The 19,090-nt window shown below is 50.8% G+C and overlaps 1 protein-coding gene across 10 annotated transcripts in view; it reads left to right on the top strand.

Moving 5' to 3' along the window:
* Window positions 1-441: 441 nt before the first annotated feature.
* The window catches only part of CADPS (calcium dependent secretion activator), a 198,121-nt gene continuing 179,472 nt past the window's right edge, over window positions 442-19,090 (top strand). For all 10 annotated transcript variants that reach the window (XM_088528269.1, XM_088528265.1, XM_088528268.1 and 7 more), the window contains exon 1: window positions 442-825. In XM_088528269.1, the coding sequence (XP_088384395.1) occupies window positions 445-825 (381 nt within the window). In that variant the 5' untranslated portion in view covers window positions 442-444. The remainder of the gene's footprint in view (window positions 826-19,090) is intronic.

The raw sequence follows: 19,090 nt of genomic DNA, 5'->3' as shown, positions 1-19,090 counted from the left end.
GCCATGGCAGGGCATGGGGACACCACAGCAGTGCTTGGGGACACCACGGCAGGGCTTGGGGACACCATGGCAGGGCATGGGGATACCATGTCAGGGCATAGGGACGCCATGGCAGGGCATGGGGACACCACAGCAGTGCTTGGGGACACCACGGCAGGGCTTGGGGACACCCCAGCGCGCGGCAGCAGCTCCGGGCCGCGGCGACCCCGCGTCGCCACCACGTCCCCACAGCGGGACGGGGCCGCTCGGCGCATGCGCGGCGCGCGCCTCCCTCCCTCCCTCCCCGCCGCCGAGCAGCACCGCGGCCAGCGCCGCGCGCTCTCGCCAGGGGGCGGCGCGGGGCGGGGCGCGGCGGCGGCGCGCGCGGGGCGGCGGCGCGCGGGGCCGCGCAGAGCCGGGGGAGCCGAGCCGAGCCGAGCCGAGCGGAGCGGAGCTGCCGCCGCGATGTTGGACCCGTCGTCCAGCGAGGAGGAGTCGGAGGAGCTGGTGGAGGAGGAGAGCGGCAAGGAGGCGCCCGCGGCCGCGCGCCTCTCGCCCAGCCGCCCCGGCGAGGGCCCCGGGCCGGGCCCCGGTGGCGGCGGCGGTGGCGGCGGCGGCGGCAGTGGCGGGGGGCTGCAGCCCGGCGGGCGCGGCGGCAGCGCGGCGCGGCCCGCCAGCCCCAGCCCCTCGGTGGCGAGCGAGAAGGAGAAGGACGAGCTGGAGCGGCTGCAGCGCGAGGAGGAGGAGAGGAAGAGGAAGCTGCAGCTCTACGTCTTCGTCATGCGCTGCATCGCCTACCCCTTCAACGCCAAGCAGCCCACCGACATGGCCCGCCGGCAGCAGAAGGTACCGCCCGGGCCGGCCCCTGCCTGGCCCCTCTCCTGCCCGCCCCATCACTTGCTGCCCCCCCATCCTTTTGCTTCTCCATCGAGTCGCTCCCCTATTGCCCCTCCGGTCCCCTCTCCACTCCCCTGCCTGTCCCCGCTGCCCTCCATCCCCTCGCTCCTCCATCTACCCCGTACCTGCCCGTCCCCATCGTGCCCTTCCATCCGGGCACCCCAAGGGCGACGCCGGCGCAGGGCACCTTGGCCCGTCGGTGCCTTCCCGCCCCTCCATGCGCTCCCCATTCCCATGCGCTCCGGGCACTTCCCAGGCAGAGCCAGGGCGCTGGCACGGGGCGTGCGCTTAGTTACCCGGCGTCGTAACGCGGGAATTCAGGAAACGTGGCGGTTTGGGCTGTCTAAAGGTTGTCCAAAGGAGGAAAATAGGTCACATTGCTGGAAACAGCTAGCTCTGCGCTCGTGCCTCCCTCGCGCTTGCTGCAAAGTCGGCTTCGTGGGGAGCGCAGGCGCCAGCTTGGGGAGTTGCAAAGTCTGGTTTCAACTTCTCGCCCGTGTCTGTGCGCGATGCGCAAGGCAGCTGGGGCAACAGTGCAGCGCCACGAGGTCGCCTGCGCCGTCCTGCCGATTCCTCCCCAAATGCGTCACCGCAGCAAGGGCAGGAGCGGCCCAGGTGTCGGCCAGGGAGAACCTCTCCTGCCCTCCGGAGCAGGATGCACCTGCGAGCGGGGACAGGTGATGCTGGCTGCACCATTAGTCAGTCGGTTTCCTCCTAGGTACTAGGTCTTCCTAGGCCAGGGCAGGAATTAAGTTCCTGCGGGATGTGGATGCGGCTACACTCGAGCCAGAAACATCCGACTTCCCGTGACTGGCTGAGTAGGTCCATAACGGGACACCACTTTCAGGCATGGCTGGCTGCTCATTCCCATTTTCGGTTAAGTTTCTTAGCCTGCAGTTTTAATCCCGATACCATTCTGTGTGACAAATGACCTTTATAAATCGGGAAGGCTCCTGGATGGATTGATGCAAATGACATTCATTCAGTTCTGTTACACTACAGAACTATTATTAGTCATTGCAACCTAAGGAGGTAGGGAAGTGTATCAGTGCTGCACATAGTCTAAAGGCAATATAGGACAAGCTGTTGTTGCTTGGAGGTTGAGTGATCTGCTTTTGTTTGCTGGGTGAAATGCACAGCTGAAGGTTTGGGGATTTTTTTTTTTTTTTTCATATGTTGCCTTTTTTCCTGGGACCCTTTTCTGCAGATTGTGGACTTTCAAAGACTTCTTGGCTTTTGCTTCTTGCATAATGTCTTCAGATCGAAAAAAAGAAAACGAAATTTAAGTCATTGCTAGTTTTGCAGTAGTTATAACAAGCAGAACAAACCCAGCAGATGTTCTCATGTAAAAATGAGCAGAGTCTTAGTTGTCTGGAGTTAAGTCACTGGAAAGGGCAAATCGTGGCTGGTGAAATCAAAATACAGCCCTGCAAAGAGATGGGGAGGGTAGAGAAGGAGACGAGGGGGCAATGAAGTGCAGGTGAAACAAAAACAAGGAAGAATGAGAAAAATGGTAAACTAGCAGGAATGTATGAGGGAATGAGGAGGTTAAATGGGATCCTGGGAGAAAATAGTCCGTTTTCTGGGAAATGATCACAGTAGGAAAATAAGTTTTGCTTATTCATACAAAGAACTAAAATAGGTTCTTTTCAGGGGCTTACCATCTCCCCTCAAACTTAGCAATGAAATGGAATTTGGGAACCTAAATTTAACTTGACAATGCATGTCGGGTTGAATTCCCCCTTTAAAAGTTGAATTCATTTTGTGTTTTCTTCTTCTGTATATTCCTATATTCATTTGTCTGGTGGTTCCTGGGTGTGAATCTTCGTCCTTTTTCCTTAGCTCAGGCTCCTATTAAGGTCAGTTAAAGCCCTGCCAGAGCAAGGGTGGTTGTTATTGGGCTCCATGAGATCTACTGCTCTCCCAGCGATTACTCCGGGGAAAAACCTACTCTTCCTTTCCTAGTTTGCCTAGCCATGGCATATTTTCAGTGGGAGACTTAGAAGTGAAGTGTGTTGGACTGCTTTCCTCTTGAGCATAGGCTTTTTTTCACAGTTCTGCTGAGCTTAATGATCTCTGTGGGGACTGTTTCTTTGTAGGCCTTCCCTAATGGCTAAAACAGCAGATGTTGGAAGGAGCCAGTTCATTTTGAGCGTGGAAGAGGAGGAGAGAAAGGGGATTCGGTCCCACGCTGGTGGGACCTGTTGCCTCAGTTTCCCTATCACCCAGGGGTCGGGATGTTGCTTCCTTCTCTGCATGCGAGGCCCTCACAGCTTCCCTGTGTTGCGGTCTCACAGGCGGTTGCTGTCCCCAGCCCCAGGGTGGCAATGCCCCGAGGTAACGCGCTGGCCCCGCTGGCACTGCTTGTGCAGCAACCTGCCTGGGAGAAGCCTTTTGGGGCTGGAAAACACAGCCTGGCGCTCCGCATCGCTCACGGATCGCTTGGGCTTCCCCCTCAATGCAGGCAAGTGTATATTTAAGGTGCCGTTACAATAGAAAGATAATTACATGCGATTCCATTAAATTATAACATACATAAGATGAAGAGAAAGGTAGCAGCGTGTGAACGGACAGCTTAGCTGAGTATCTACTGCATGTGGGCGCAGTATCGTTGCTTATTTATACCCGTATCAAATTCGAGCTGAATTCAAGCACCTGCTGCCCAGAGTTGGTGTTTTTCTTGATCTTAACACCCCAGAAATCTCAGAAACATGGTAAAAAGTGTTTGCAGATCAGCATGTTCAAACTAACACCTCTGCTTCATGTATATCTTGATGTTTCTGTGCTAAAGCTTCACTTGAATAAATACACACTTGTCATTTTATATCTGTAAATATATTTACATTTTACCAGCTTGATTTCCCAAGGAAGAAAAGGCACATTAGATACCTCTTTCTGCTGCCTTCTTTCGTTCTTAGATTACTTTTTTAAAGCCCCTTAGGAATTCCAGGTACCTTTGGCAGGGAGACAGTGGCCTGCAAGATATCAGGTGCCTTAAAATTTCAGTGAAAATAGGGAATCAGTCAAGAAGTACCCTAGCCAAGAGGAAGGTGGCAGTGTGAGGGCAGCCCTTACTAGACACCAGAGAATCTGAGGAAAAAGCCCTTAGGAATATGGGGCCCAGGAGGAAAAGCTCCAGCCAGAGCTTGCACCTTAGGAGACACCAAAGCCTCCAGGTGCAGATCATCAGGAAACGGGGCTTTGCAACCTTTCTTGCTTGCAGAGCAATGTGTTTTTGTTCCACAGATGGTACTTGGCTTGCTAATTGCTTGCCCGGGATGGATTTAGCCTTTTCTGTTGCTCACGCTGACTTGCTGGAAGTGCAGTTGAAGCAGCCACCAGCAGCCTGTGTATCTCCCCGCTTGAGCCCAATTGCTTTTGAGAGGAGGGCTTTGCTGGCAGCCTGGGGAACTCGGGCAATGCATATGTCTTCTTTTACTGAAGCAATTCTCATGCCCCTCTTCCTCTTGGACTTCTTTTTCTCCCTGCGAAAGCCCTGACTCTTGATCTGCTGCAGAGCAGACGCAGGCTCCTGCTCGGATGCTGCTGGGAGGATGTGGGTTGCATCTCCTCCCAAATGCGCTCGCAGCTCCTTCGAAACACAGCAGACAATGTGCAGCGCAGCACAGGAACTGGAGTGTGTGCCTTCCAAGCAGCATAAACGGGAAGATCTGCAGATCATCAACACCCCCTTGAGAACACATGTTTGGAAAGGGGCAACACGAAGAACTCCTTAGAAAATATTGTGGTGAGCAATTTAGGCCAGGTATTAAGGCAGACGGTCGGTGCACATGAGATTAATACTGGCTCCCAGCAGGGTAATGGAGGAATGAAGAAGTTCAGCTCGGGCAGTTGTGGTTTCCCAGAGCTGCTCCTCATGGAAATGGTTGTGACTTGGATCCCTGAGCCTGTGGGATGCTATAGGGTGTGCTACCAACATTTTCGCTGGAGTTTGTGCTGTGCTGCAATTGATCTAAGCACCACGCTTAATGCTGAACAGGTGTGAGGGATCAGAAATGCTGTTAAATCAGTTACAATGCATCTTAAAATACCAAATTGCTGCCATTTTGTCCTGCATGCAGTGCTGCACCAGTTAGGAGCGTAGTGAAGCTGCTACATCCCTTCAGATAATCACATATTCCTTCACGATCGCTGGCTGGATAAACTGTTCCTCTCCTGCCATGCTTAGATGAGCTGTGTCTCAAAACTGCTGGCACATGGAGCCCCTGGGACAGGCTGTGGCTCAGGTGGTGTTGGGACTCGTCATAGCAGCTTTCTCCTAAAGCAGATGAGATTTATGGTTAGATTCTGCCCTGCTGAACTCAAGAAACCCTTGGAAGAGTTTCTTCAGGCCACGAGAGGTGAGGTGCAACAGGCCACATACTGCTTGGTTTGTTTTGGTTTTCTTTTTTCTGCAATGGTTTCCTCCAGTGCTGTGCAACATCCACAAGGTCCAGGCAGATCTAAAGCGTGAGTTGGGCCCGATGCAAAGTTCTGCACGTGCAGGGGAGCTCGGCCTGACCTGGTGAGCTTGGCAAGGCAGTTTAGTGCTGTGCCCGCAGAAACACAGGATGAAAAGTTGGGGCTGTGTCTTCAGTGCTTGGCTTGCTCAGTGCGGCCACCACCGTGGTGTCCGGAGGGCTCCTGTGTGTGGTTGGGATCTCGGGGACGTTCCCGGGTCGGATCGGTGCTATCCCTGAAACGCCCGTGCTGTTTCACTGCTGCTCGGGAAGGGTTTGCGTGGACAAGAAGGTCGGGCACGTTGCGGTGCTGACGTTCTCTTGCGGTGCGGAAAAAAGCCTGATCGCTGTGCCCGACTAATTGCCTGGAATCTGCAGAAAATGGTTATTTTCAGTTAAACACTTATCATTCATTTTGTCAGTGCCTTATCTTAATTTAATTCCAGCAGATATTAAATTTTTGTCATACTTTGGCTATTTATATACTTGAAGCTTATTGAATTGGGAGGCAGGTAATTAAATAGGCTGTAAGCTTGGTTTTTGGCTGTTGTAAAACTTTGCAGTTGCCGTTCTGTAGCCCAATGATTCAATTATTGTGGCTGGTACCTCTCCAGCCAGAGATGTTATGGACTACCATTGGGAAGACTCATCAGATAATGCGGCTCCAACCCCTGCTAAAGCCCATCATTTACCAAAAACATTATTTATGGCCCTGCTTTGCATAGTCTAGACGCTCTTCCAGAAGCACTTTGCCTTTTGCATAACTTGTAATTCCTTTTGCTGAATTATGAGTCACTTGTTCTTCGTTCACCTAAGTGAGCAGCGGTCAGCAAGTCATTTCCCTATGTAATTTCTGTAGGCTGAAGCAGTCTTTTATTTTTTATAGGGTCATTTAGCAGCAGGATCCCAGGCATCACATTAGTGGTATTAGCAATGTGTACATGTACAAACTCTTTATAGCTACTGTGAATTTTTTGTCCGGAGGGGTACCTGCTAAACGTCATACTACTACTTAATTATGTAAGCCCAAGGAATATGCAAAGTCCAACTGTATAATCAGTATATACTAGAGAACAGTATAGTCAATAAAGCTGAAGAGCTGAATTTGTCTCAGGTGATGTCAATGTGAATTCTGCTAGTGGCTTCAGCAAAACTAGGGTTTTGCCCGTAAAACTGTCTCTTGGAACCATCTATGTGTTAGTATTGAAAATTTTTACTTACTAAGGTAATAGAGAATCCTTTAAAAAACAGCAGAAGGGCCCTGCCTTGGTGGTGAGCAAGTTTTTTCTGTTTGGCCCTCAGAAAAATGGGCACCTCTCAAAGGTGGGGTTTGTTTCCAGCTCTTTCTCCTAATGCATCCTTGGAAATAGAGCAGTACAAGGTGGCTTGGAAATTGATTTCTGGAGAATTTCCTTGTGTCACTGCTCGGTAGCTGCTGAAGAAAAATATATGGAGCAGCCTAATCTCATGCTTATTTAGGAAGAAATTCCTTGTGGGTTTTGGATGCTTAGAGTGCTTTGATTGGGTTTTCTTCTAGATCGAATGGGCCTAATTCTTAAAATTGAGGGTATGTGCAATCACTAAATGTTTGGTATGAGCATGAACAATTATTCTTTGAATATACTCCTCCAGTGATAATATTTTTGTATCGTTTGCCTGAGGTTCGTGCTGATATAGAGTTTTTTGTAGAATTTAAACACCAGAATCAACATGTCATTTACATGTTATGCAACTTCAGGGTAAGCTGTATAGTGTTTGTTATTACCAGCCATAGATTTTCATGGTCGTGTTGGCTAAACTGGGATATTTTTGGCTCCTAGTCACCTGGCTGGCATAGGAGAGGAAGGCAATAGGAAGGCAAGGCTGGTTTCCAGGTGTGTATGAGAAAGCTGAAATTAAATGGGCTTTATATGTTGTCTCCTGCCACTTTGTGAGAGGCTGCACAGGTGTAGCTCACATTCCAGCAAGCCACCCATAGAAGCTACTTAGTAGGAAATGGTTTACTGGGATCTGCCCATTCCTGCCCTTCCTGGACTGCTGCCTTGGGAATTGCATCAGTTGTGCAAGCGATAGCTGCCGAGCTGGGCTCTGCGCTGGAGAGGAGAGCGCGGTGAGTTTGCAGAGACTCCAAGTTTGTGGTAATTGCAGGTGTTTATTAGTTGTGGTGGTGGTTTGCAATCAATTAGGTGCACGGAGCGCGCTGACCGTCCCGGCCCTGTGACTCACAGGGATGGATGAAGGCAAAGAGTGAAGGAATCGGAGGCCGCAGGAGTGGGTGGACAGCGGGGCTCCGTGTGGGAGCGGGAAGGGATGGGAGGGTATTAACTCGGCTCATAAATTTGGCACCTTGCTGACTAAAGTGGTAGATGATGTTCAACATGTTAGTTCAAAAGGGAGGCAGATTTGGTGTCAAACTCTTTTTTTCTTCCAATAAAGTGATTGGATTTTTCCGTGAGTGTTCTCAGTGCTCCCTCCAGCACCCATCTCCTAGCCAGCCAGACCGGTGCTTCGAATCCCAAGGAGACACTCGCAGACGGGCTGTCCAGCCAAGTGCAGCACAGCCATGCAGGAAAAAAAACACCCTAAAATCGGATTATTTGTGAGCAATTAAATTAAGCTGTTTGGGATTGTTATTGGGTCTTCTGTTAATATGAAAGGGGAGCAAGCTTTTACAAGACAGACTCTACGTGGGTCGCCTGGTGTGCTATGAAGACTGAGTGACAGTGAGGGATAGAGTCTCTTGCACCTCTGTAGGCAGCTCGGAAGCGATAAGGGCATCACACAAGCAGAATATGAAGCAAAGGCAGATGTGCTCTACGAGGCTAATATCGCTTCCTCTTCCAGCAAAAGGGCACACATGCTTTGCACAGAGCCACCGTAGGGTTTGCTTTTATTACCTAGACATATAGATTTACTTCCCATCCCAGCAGACGGCTCCCACCCTTGTAATCAGAGATTAAAGACTCATCACTGCCTTAGCAGGAAGTTAATGGGGTGACGCAGCAGGAGCCAGCTGCTCCCTTACCTGCATGGTGACAGTGCAAGGAGGAAGGAAGGACACAGCGAGCTCCTCCTCAGCCCCTGGCCGGGCTGCCTCAACCACAAGCAGTGCAAAAAACAGCCCTGGTGCCCCCCCAGCACCACAGAGCACCCTTTGCAAGCAAGACCTGCAGGCAGAAACCATCTGCTGCTGCTATCTGGGGATGTGCAGCTGCCTGGGCTGCATGGAGGGTTTTTTGTTTGTTTGTTGGGGTTTTTTTTCTGATGTGTAGCCAAGAAATAGCCAGAGTTTGGGCTGCAGAGACTTTGTGTGCGCTCCCTTCTTCGGGAGGGCAAAGCAGCTCCCAGGCGCGAGTCTGAGGACGGAGAGGGCAGCTGAGGAGGGGACCCACCCGAGGGGGCGTTCGGAGCTGAGATGCTGCTGTTTGTCCCCCTGCCTTTCCCTGCCGCTTTGCAGGTACTGCCCTTTGGTGCTCAGGTCTGTGAATGGCTTTTTTGCTCAGGAAGGTGGCTCTGACGTTGTTGCCAGTTCTTAGGAGAAGCTGCTTTTCCCCTTTTTTGTGCTTTGTAGCCTACTTGGCTACATGCATCCCAGGACAGTGCTGGAGGGGCAAGACCTATCTGTGTGTTTGTGGCTCCTGCAAAAGTCAATTAGAGAAGTTGTTGATGCCTTCTCTGCCCCAAGATGTGAGTCTGCACAACTCTTCTGCAAGGTCTGAGCCATGAAGGTAGCAGGGCCCATGAAATAATCTGGTGTCTCAGTTGTCAGTGAAGCCAGTGCTTGGTTCTGCCTTGGACTCCAGGATGCTATTTTCCTCTTGCAGCTTCTAGCTGCCTCAGGAGAGAAAGGGAGAAGGTTAAATGCTTCTCCCATCCCCCAAAGCATCCAAGAGGTGGTTCTTTAAATAGTGAGCAGTCTGCTTGCATGAGCTACCATGATCCTGTATGGGCTGTGCTGAAATGCAGGCACCTCCCAGGGCTGCAGCAGCCACATGGGGGACGGAGTGGTGTGAGCCCTGCCTGCCTGTGCTCGGGTTGGCGTTTGAATTTACTTCTAAAGCCCTCTCCTGGCTTGCAGGTCGCTGCTGTTGCAGGTACCGGTGTGCACGTGCTCGTGTGAGCCAGGTAGGGCAGGATTCCTGGGTCCTGCTCTGGGTTGCAGTGTGGTTGGAGGATCTCTCCATGAAGCAGAACCATTAAACTGTCCAGATGCTGGTGAGGTACATGCTGTTGGCATAAAAAAGATTTTTTTTTCCTAAGGCTATTTTACATGTCTGCTGCTGAACTTTAGTTTTGCATTCCTCAAACTAAGACCTCCAAAACCTCCGTGACCAAGCCCTTCCTTACTGTATTTTCCATGCAGAAAGACGTGTGTTAGAAATTCTTCCTGTAATCTCTCTTCTCTCAGCTGTATCACACCAGCCTATTCCTGTCTGTGTAAAAGTAACCCCAAAAGTGAATCAGATCCTACCGAGCGGGACAGTCTTCCCACCACCTATTTATAGTGCCTGCAATTATCTCCCATGCATCTCGGAACTCTAATTGCCTTTTTATTGCTGTTTAGCAGTGTGTTAAAGGTTTTTGAATACTCGTGAATACTTGTTTTCTCATTAGCTCTATTTATTCCTCCTTTGGCTCCCTTCCTCAACCTCATCAAATTTAGTATCTTCTCCTTGCCTGCAGGCCCTTTCACAACTCTGCTGCTTCTTTCCTATTCTCCCGTGTCCTTCCTCGTGTTGCTGCTCCGGATGCTGCATGTTCCCGGATCTCATTCCAGCCATCCGTGAGGGCCCGTGTCTGGCTAGGGGCCCTGTGTCCGGTGTGATCTGCAGTCCCCTTGCTGGGTGGCCCGTCCTGGGCAAGGTGCCACCGTGGTTCCTCAGGGAGCTGCCTTGGAGCACGCAGGGCTCGTTAGCGTGGCAAGGCTGCCCTAGCAATTAAGAGCAGGTACGTGACACAGGAACAGGCAGGAGCCACAGGGGCTAATCCAGACACAAATCCCTCAGAGCCACGCAGTGAGGCTGCCCCTGCCCTGGTGGGAGACCTTGTTATTTCGGGCTCCTTTGCACTGTCTCGTTGGGATTTAGGCTCTGCAGAGGCTGGACAGAGGTCGTGGCTTTATGGAAAGACAGAGGCATAGCAGTGCTGAGGTGGTGTCGCGCCGTGCAGCTTGCTGCAGGGTGCAGGACACGGTGGGGCTTGTTGGCTCGTGTCACAGGCCCTGCAAAAGCAGCTGTGCAGCCCCGGAGCCCAGGGGTGGTAGCTGCATGTCCCCTGTGCTGCTCCAGGACTGCCACCCCTGTGCAGCACCCCCTGCTCCAAGGCCACAGGGTGGGCTCTGCTGGTGCGGGGACACGTACAACTGATGTGTGTGCAATACATTTTTGTCACTTTGCATGGATCTGTTTTTTTCACCTAGCTGTTCCCTCTGAAGGCTGCGGCAAAGTGGCTTTTGTGTTGGTGCTGCACCTGGCACCCTGCATGGACCTAATTAGGATTGCTCCTAACTAGCCCCAAGTAGCCTGGATTTGTCTCTTATAGCCATGGAGTGCAAAGTCCTTTTCAATGTTGTTTGCTTTATGTCTTAGCCTTGTAGTGTGGCATTTCCATAGCTAGAATTAATTTAATTATCCCCTGAGGTGCCTGCTTGCTCACAGTTGTCCAGGACTCCTTTGCCCTCATTCTGTGCATTGAGGAGCCCACACAAGTCTGAATCATCAGTAAATGTAATCATGGAATGAGTTTGTTCTTCCGGATCCATGATATACACAATAAATGAAGATGTTCTTAATGCCAGTTTACATGCTTCCCTTTAAATAAGTTGTCATATTGGGAGACACTCCCTAGTAGCGTTCATACTGATGAGAGGGATTAATATTTTATGTGAAATTGTACCAAAAGCTTGCTTAGCCTGTAGGTAATCTACGTCCAGAGCTTGCCTTGGGCAGCCTCACCACACCTGTTAAGCATGATGCCAAGTTTTCTGTGAAGCAAACTTAGAAAACTTGGGCTTGGTTAACTGGCATTGGGTTTCTTGGGATCCCCGGGTCGGTGGCGGTGGGTGCAGGGTGGTTGCAGCCTTCCTGCAGCCTGGCCACGCTCACGGCCTGGGCTGTACCCGCTTCCTCCGGCCAGGAGCCTCCTGAGGATGCTGCAGCCCAGTGCTGGGTGTAGTTAGTCAAAACTTGTCATTACTGAGTTGGAACAGAGACTGCAGCTCCCTTCTTGCAGGGTTTTTGCCCCCTCAGCTCTCTCCTGCCTCTCTTGCTGCCCAGCGCAGCACTAGCAGAAGGCAAACGCAACGTGTGTTGGCTGGTACCCGGCTGGGAGTGTTTGCACCAGCTGAGCACTAGTCCAGGGGCCTGCACGGCTAGGAACGCACCCGGCTGGCTTTAAGTGGACTTTCCAATAGCTACTGCTCCGTGTCTGCTGGGTTTGGAGGGGGGCCTTGGTGTTTCTGAGGTGCAGGATGCAGGATGCTGTGCCGCAGCCGTCGGGAGCTCCGCTGCACCGATGAGTTACGGCTGGGTGAAAGCGGAGGCAGCGCTCAGCAGTTTGCAGGGTGGCCGGGCACTGGGGTTTCAGCTCCCCGACAGCTTTCACAACCTCGCACAACTCTGGGTATTTCTCAATCTGCCGTCAATAAAAAAGTGATTAAAATGGAAGGCAGCAAGGGCTTACAGGACACTGAGCTAATCGCTTTGCACGGCATGCGCTGGCCCCCGAGAGCACCAGCCCTGCGAGGAGAGCAGGGCTGTGGTTCGGGGGCGCGGGGACACTGGACACCCGTGGGTCACCCCTCCTGTGACTCGCGGTGTCCTCCAAGCAGCCTCTGCAGCTGCTCCCTCTTCCGAGACGGTTACCAGCCTTGCATAATTCATGGTTACAAGTGGCACGCGCTTGATGATAAAAGGAGCCAATGTTTAATTTACACATACGGGGCTTCCTATAGATCTTACAACAATATAACCAATAGCCGAGATGAATGGGAAGCAGCAGCAGGTGGGCAAGCCGGGGGCCCGGGTGGCCTGCTTGCTGCTCGCAGGCGCTTCCCAGCCCTGAAGCTGCTCCCTAGGGAGCAGGAAGGTGCTGTTGGAGCTGTAGGAGCAGTGGAAGCCCCGTGATCCCTGCGCTGTTTCCAGGGCAAGTGCTGGGAGTCACCAACTCGGCCACGAGAAGTTTGTCCCAAGCATTTCCTAAGTGTAGGGCGCCTTTCGGCTATGCAGCAAAGAGAATTCTGCTCTAATACAGAAATGAGAGGGGAAAATCTCCAGCCTTATTGCTCAGCTTTGCTCTTTCCCTTAATATTCTCCAAACCCAAGTCCTTCGTGAAAGGAATTCAGCCCAGAGCCCCAGATCTGGTTTTGCATTGCTGGGAGCCTCGCAGGAGGCTGCAGCAAGGCGCTCGCTGGATGCATATGCATGTGCTCAGTCTGCGCCCGCTTAGGGCAGCCTCAGTGCAAACTGCAGCCAAGTCAGAGACCTCCAGGTGTTTGTCCCGTGGTGCTGGTTGAGATCCCCTGGCTTTGGGACAAACGAAATGGGAGCAGCAATAGGAGGGCTCTCCAGCTCATTCTCAGCTACCCTAACAGCTCAGCTATGGTGGGTTTGAAGTTGTATGGGCAGGAGAAGGATTCCTTTCCCTCTGTTCTTTTCCTTCGGCCAAGAGGACAAGCTTTGGTGGGCAGCAGGAAGCAGATGGTTTGCTATTTCTGTGTCCTTTAGTTTTATTACTGCAGGTCTGGGAGGGACTTGCAGCTGCTCCAGTCGTGTGGCAAATCATCTTCATTTGTCTTATGCTGTTCTGCCTCAGTGATGTCAGATGGTCTCTTTACATTTCATATATATTCAGACTAAGCAAATCACAGTGTTTTTTCCATGAAAATTTAATGATGAGAGATGACACTATAAGTGATTTTTTTTTCTTAACCAATTGTTTTGTTTGCTGTATGACCCTTGCACTAATGGTAATGGTCTTTCCATGCTGTGGCTCAGGAGAACAGATGTGCTTTTTGGATACTTTTTACCTAGACAGAACCTTCATTTTTTCTTTCTTTTTTTTTTTATTTATAGCTCTGATGGTTGTGTTGCAATGCTGTGACCTATATTCAAGGTGAAATTTCTTATAAATGTTGCTTCAGGGCAGGAAGCACCGTTTTTGAGAAGATTAAGGCCTGTCAGACAGCAGTGCCCGTTTCAATTAGATGACAAAATGCAAATCATTCAGACTTTAGAGTATTTCAAGGTGAAAGTAAAAGGGACTTTAATCCATTTTGAGATTAAGCTAAAATCCTTGTGTGCTTTAATTATGCTCAGTTATGCTTGCTAAGAATTGTATAGCAGTAAGCTGAAGTTGTATAGGAGAATCCTTCAGCAATATGTGCCATAAGGCTCGCTGCCTACATGCAGGATTTGTTCATGCAAAGGACTGGCATCCCTGAGTGATGGAATAGTGACTCTTGGGGGGGGAAAAAAAAAAAAAAAAAAGAAATTGCAGCTGTAATGCAATTCCTCTGGTTTTAATGGCCTCTATGATGACTGCCTATTCATTTTCACACAGGGTATTAGCAGGTAGATAGCGCGTAGGCCGGGCTGCAGACGGGATGTGCGGGAGAGATGCGCACCCACACACAGCCCTGCCCTTTGCTGTGTCCTTGCACTGCCCTGGGGAGCCCCAGGTGTTTGCTGGGGAGCCCCCTCTAACCAGAAATCAAGTTTTTCCTGTCGAAACCGCATGTACAAGGTCACAGGTGTTTGTGTAGCCAGTCTCACGGGAGTTGAAAAATGTCCTTGGTGTCGTCTGGTGCAATTTGTCAGTGTGGTTTATGGGCTCACCGTGCTACTTTGCACCAGAGACAGCAACTACACATTACACTGGTGCTTTGTGCCTCTTCATTTCTCAGCTTGGATGGCTAACTTTTGTAGACATGAGGCTGATGGACTCGATGAAAAAAAAAGGGTTTTCTTCTATACATTTATGTGACTCTCTTTCATAGAAAACCTCTTAATGATGGTTACATAACTGTCGTGGCGGGCCTCCCCCTGCCCTAGGGGGACAGGGCTGTTATTCCAGAGGAGACCTGGGCACCGTAGGCTTTGGAGCTGTTGGAAGTGAGAAGCTTCTTCTCTTCCCCGAGCTGGAAAGGGCTGAAAAGGGAGGCAGAGGTGAGGGAACAACCTTCTCCTGCATCATGCGGCCGCTGCTGAATCACCGTTTACGCTCTCTCTGTACCTGCTGACTAGATGCATGAAAATAGGATACGGCTATTTTTAGTTCTTACCTTGTGCATTCATGCACATTCACACTGAAATTAGACTTTGTGTGATGGAGAGGGGACCTGCCTGCAGGAGGAAGGTATATCAGAGCACAGTTTTTGGTAAAGTAATGACTGCCGATTTCTTCATTTGTGTGGCCCACACAAACAGTCGGGAGGAGCAGTTTGCCAGGGAAGCAGCCTGCCCTGTTGTTGCTGCCACCATCAAAGGGGTTTCTTTGAGAGACCCCCTTCGTGGGGCTGCTCCTCAAATTGGCACCATCCGGCCGACCTGCCCCGCTGCCTCTGTGGCACCACAACCGCAGTTGCCAAATTTTATTCTCCCCCCTGCTGGCAGTGTCGTTTTGTGTGTTAGTTTTGGTTTGTGCTGGTAATTTTTGTTTGCTTGTGATTTCCTTTGTGCCTCTTGTTGCTCCTTGATGCAGGTGGAACAATATCAAACTGCATCACCAGAGGACCTGGCCCCTAGATGAGGCCAGCACGTTTGTTTTGGCAGCAGTTGTGTGTTGACTGTTGCCTATTGCTGCAATTAATTGTGCTATAAAAATAGTAGTGGCTTTTGTATATGAGCTGGAAAATTAAAGGTGAGCTAAAGTGGTGACTAGCTGGTGGAAAAATAATTTAATGGCAAACGAAGGCATTGATTTCAGTACGTCAAGATTTGGTTTACTCTTAGTGCTGCATGGAGCAGGAGGCCAGAGGTGGTTGCTGGAATAGCACCATGGAGCTCAGCAAGCAAATCCTGCTGCACTCTCCCTGTCACCATTGCACTTAAACCAGGTAGGGGCCTTGGAACCAGGCTGCATCATCAGGTAGAAAATAAGAGCTGGAATTCTGTCACTGCTGCCAGGGTATAACCAGCTCCAAATAAGCAGATCTTGGTGCCTTAAGGTGCCTCTCTGCTTGGGGGTAAATGGCTCTTGGAAACATCCCTGCATATGAAAAAGTGAGGGATAACTGGCAAGGTGATTGCATGCAGTAAACTATAAATGTTGTACAGTTCATGGAGATTTCTGCTTAAGTTTCCTGCTTAAGTTTTCTTTAGAAAAATAAGAGGGACTGGAGGCATGAAGTATTCCAAGGAGGGACTGGAGGGGAATGGCTTGCTCATGATACTGTATTGGGATTGAAGGCAGCTGCCCCGCCGTGTGGGAGAGCACTCTGCAGCTCCTGTCCCTTGGTCTGTATAGGGCAGCCAGAGGCAGGTTCACCGCTCCTGGGAGGCTGCTGCGCCTTTCTGGGCTCGGTTGGGTGCAAGTCCCACATAGTCCAAGTCTTCAGACTAAGATTTTCACCATTGGGAAGAATCTTCTGCGCAGAAGAACAAACCACACGGAGCTGACCTCCAGCTCTGCAGATATTCTGGATGGCGGTTGTGCACAGAGGAAAAAATGGCTGTGGAGAAGCTTCCGCCCCGTTCCCATATCACAGAGCTGGCCTGCAGGGATGGTGTAACACAGGCACCCTCCCTGCCGCGCGCTGGTAAGAAATCCGCGGAGATGAAAGCCTCCTGTAGGCAGAAATCCTCTTGGAGCTCCCGCTGTGGACATGCAGGTTTGTGTGTAACAGGCGTGACTGAGCCCTGCAGAAGGGGCCCTGGCGTTCACCTCGCTGTGTGCCTGGCACTGGAATGGCCCCTATGGCAAGGAGGAGGCTCCATGCAGGAGCCCACAGGGAGCTCTGCATCCCTTGTGATATGGTGAGCCTCATGAAGGCTCATAATAATTCCTACCTTAAAACCCATGGATCTAAAATGTTAATTCAACATTTGCATTCCTGCTTGCAGTATGTCTTGGAGCTCTTCCTTCTTTCCTTTCCCTGCAATTCCCATTCACAGCAACATTTGTGAGCTTTCCCTATACAGCTTGTCTGGAGAGTCAGTTTGGGAAAAGCAGCACTGTTTCCAAGCTCAGATCTGTTTCCCATTGCCCTGCTGTTGCAGTTTAGGCTGACCAGATAGGAGGACTTAAGCCATTACAGTCCGGTACATGTTTTGGTCTAGCGATGCCTCATGTTCTTTTGGCTTCCTTTACTTACTTTGCTCCTTACAGTGCATTGGCAGTTGCATCCAGGAGAGCACTGTGTCCTTGTGAAATCTTTGCTAGATGAGTTCCTGCCTTCACCTTCATGGCAGGGACATTGCAGAAGAGTCATTTGCATCGTTACAGGACGTGGTTTTCTGAAGCTGGAGCTGCGCACAGAGTTGATGCTCATTCATTTCTAGCTCTGTGCATAGCCCTGACTCTTAGTCTCATCTATGGTACAAAAAAAGCTTACTGAATTGTTTTGCATCTTCCCAGCAGGAAAGAGCTATGTTTTTCATATTCTATCGTGTTTGCCAGCACAACTCCTGAGCTGCTTCCCAGAAATATGCATATGGGATAAGTGCGGTAACTTTGCGTGGATGGAGGCTCTCCCATGAGTTCATGGCTACCTTGCAGAGGAGCAGTATCGCTGATCCACACTGGATGCATCCCGCAGGCTGCTCGCTGTCAGAATAAAGCAGGAGAGAAAGCCAACGAGGTAGCTGAGGGGTGGGAGGAAAACGCTCGTGCTGAAGGTCAAAGGCTGTTTGCTTTCGCTTAACTGATCTGCAAACAAGTGTGGATGACGCCTGGTATCTGCTGGGGCACTTCCCACAGCAGCTGTGGATAAGATAAAGTAAGGGATCAGCGTGTCCTGAGGGCAGGCAGGGATCATAGAATTGTTAAGGTTGGAAGAAACCTTTAGAGGTCATCTAGTCCAACCCCCCTGCACACACAGGGACACCTAGAGCACGTGGCACAGGACTGCATCCAAGCGGGTTTTGAAGATCTCCAGATATTCCACAATCTCTTTTGGCAACTTGTTCCAGTATTCTGTCACCCTCACTGTCAAGAAATTTTTCCTTAAGTTCATGTAGAACTTTTGGTGCTTCAGTCTGTGGCTGTTTCCTCTTGTCCCGTCGGTGGCCACCTCCGAAAAGAGGCTGGCCCCATCCTCCTCACTGCCTCCCTTGAGGTATTTACATACACTGATCAGGTCCCCCCTCAGCCTTCTCCAGGCTGAACAGGCCCAGCTCCCTCAGCCTCTCCTCATAAGGCAGGTGCTCCAGGCCCCTGCTCATCCTCATAGCCGTGTGCTGGACTCTCTCCAGTAGTTCCACATCCCTCAGATGGGGATCAGATGTGCTGGATACCTGCGGTGACTGGTCCAGACGCTTGTGTTGCTGGGTAGTGTCTTGTACCTGGTGCCCTTGGTGCAATGGTGCTGGTGGAAGGGGAGGCTGTTTTGGCCTTGCCTTGGCAGTCAGCCCATCACTCGGGACAGGGCGATGAGGGAGCCCCTCTGGTTGGGTTGGAGCAGGCCTGTGAGCTGCCTGCGCTGTGAGGAGCTCGCAGGGCGGAGCAAGCCTCAGGTGAGCCAGCGTGTCCATCTGAAAATACGGACACGCACTGTGCCCATTTTCTGGGCCCCAAACCGAGGTGGAGATCTCTTGTCTCCATAGCTCTTTAAAGCCAAGCATTGTGAGCTGAAACCACATGCAGGGAGCTGCGGCTGTCCCTGAGGCGCTGTTCTCCAGGACAGGGGGGAGACTGGCACGCGAGGAGGCTGCTGAGGCGGTTGCTTGAGCTTCAGTGTGTGCTTGAGTGGGCTCTGGTGCTCGACGCTGGAAATGGGGCAGTTTGTCGGGCACCTGCGCTGAGCGCTCACGAGTCAGAGCCTCGTTAGAGCAGCTCCATGTGCCTGGCCTTCCTTGTCGCTCCCTAATTGCCACCTCCTCGCTTCCTATGTACTTGCAGCAAGCAAGCTGCAGGAGAGTTAATTACTCTTCTGGGCTGAGTGCTGTATTATACTCTGTTCTGTCAATACTAATTGTTTTATAGAAACATGAAGCACCCTTTTGCCTTCCCTCCGAGGACTTTGAGATGCAATGTGGGCTTTAATGATACCATTTGCCCTTCTGTCCAGTGTGAGCTGGAAAATGTTATCTCCCACTTAGTGTGGACACTCAGGGTTATCTTTTGGAGAGCTGCAAGTGCTCTGTTCTGCTTTTGGGGCTGTTCCTGGACCTTTCCAGTAAAGCTGTTTCCCTTTCCTGACACCTTGTCCATGGGGAAGAGAGGGTATTTATAGGTAATCAATTGTAATCCAAGATCATAGTGACTGTTATTGCATGTACTGGAGAATCAATCAGAAGTCCTACTTTATGCCAGTATGGGCAGGATTCCTTTTCTTCCTTTTTACCTTTTGATTTCATAAATAAATTTCACTAAAGAAATGAAGAAAAGGTGGTATATGAGCATCTCCTGAGAGCTCACAAAGTATCACATAAGGCTAGAGGGGCGAACTCCCCTTCTCATGCATTAAAATAAAGTCAGACCTTGGCTTTTAAAGGTCTCCCTGCTCGACTCAGCTGGTTCTTGTGGTTGCTGTCACAGTAGGCATCTGCAGATAATATTTCTTTGGAGTCATCATTTTGGATGTATTTTGATTGTT

The sequence above is a fragment of the Tinamus guttatus genome, unplaced genomic scaffold, assembly GCF_059628265.1.
Source record: "Tinamus guttatus ecotype Peru unplaced genomic scaffold, ASM5962826v1 Tinamus_guttatus_pri_ptg000307l, whole genome shotgun sequence".
NCBI classification, from domain to species: Eukaryota; Metazoa; Chordata; class Aves; order Tinamiformes; family Tinamidae; genus Tinamus; species Tinamus guttatus.
Note: the sequence above shows the minus strand (reverse complement) of the source record. Positions and strands in the feature narration are given on the sequence as shown.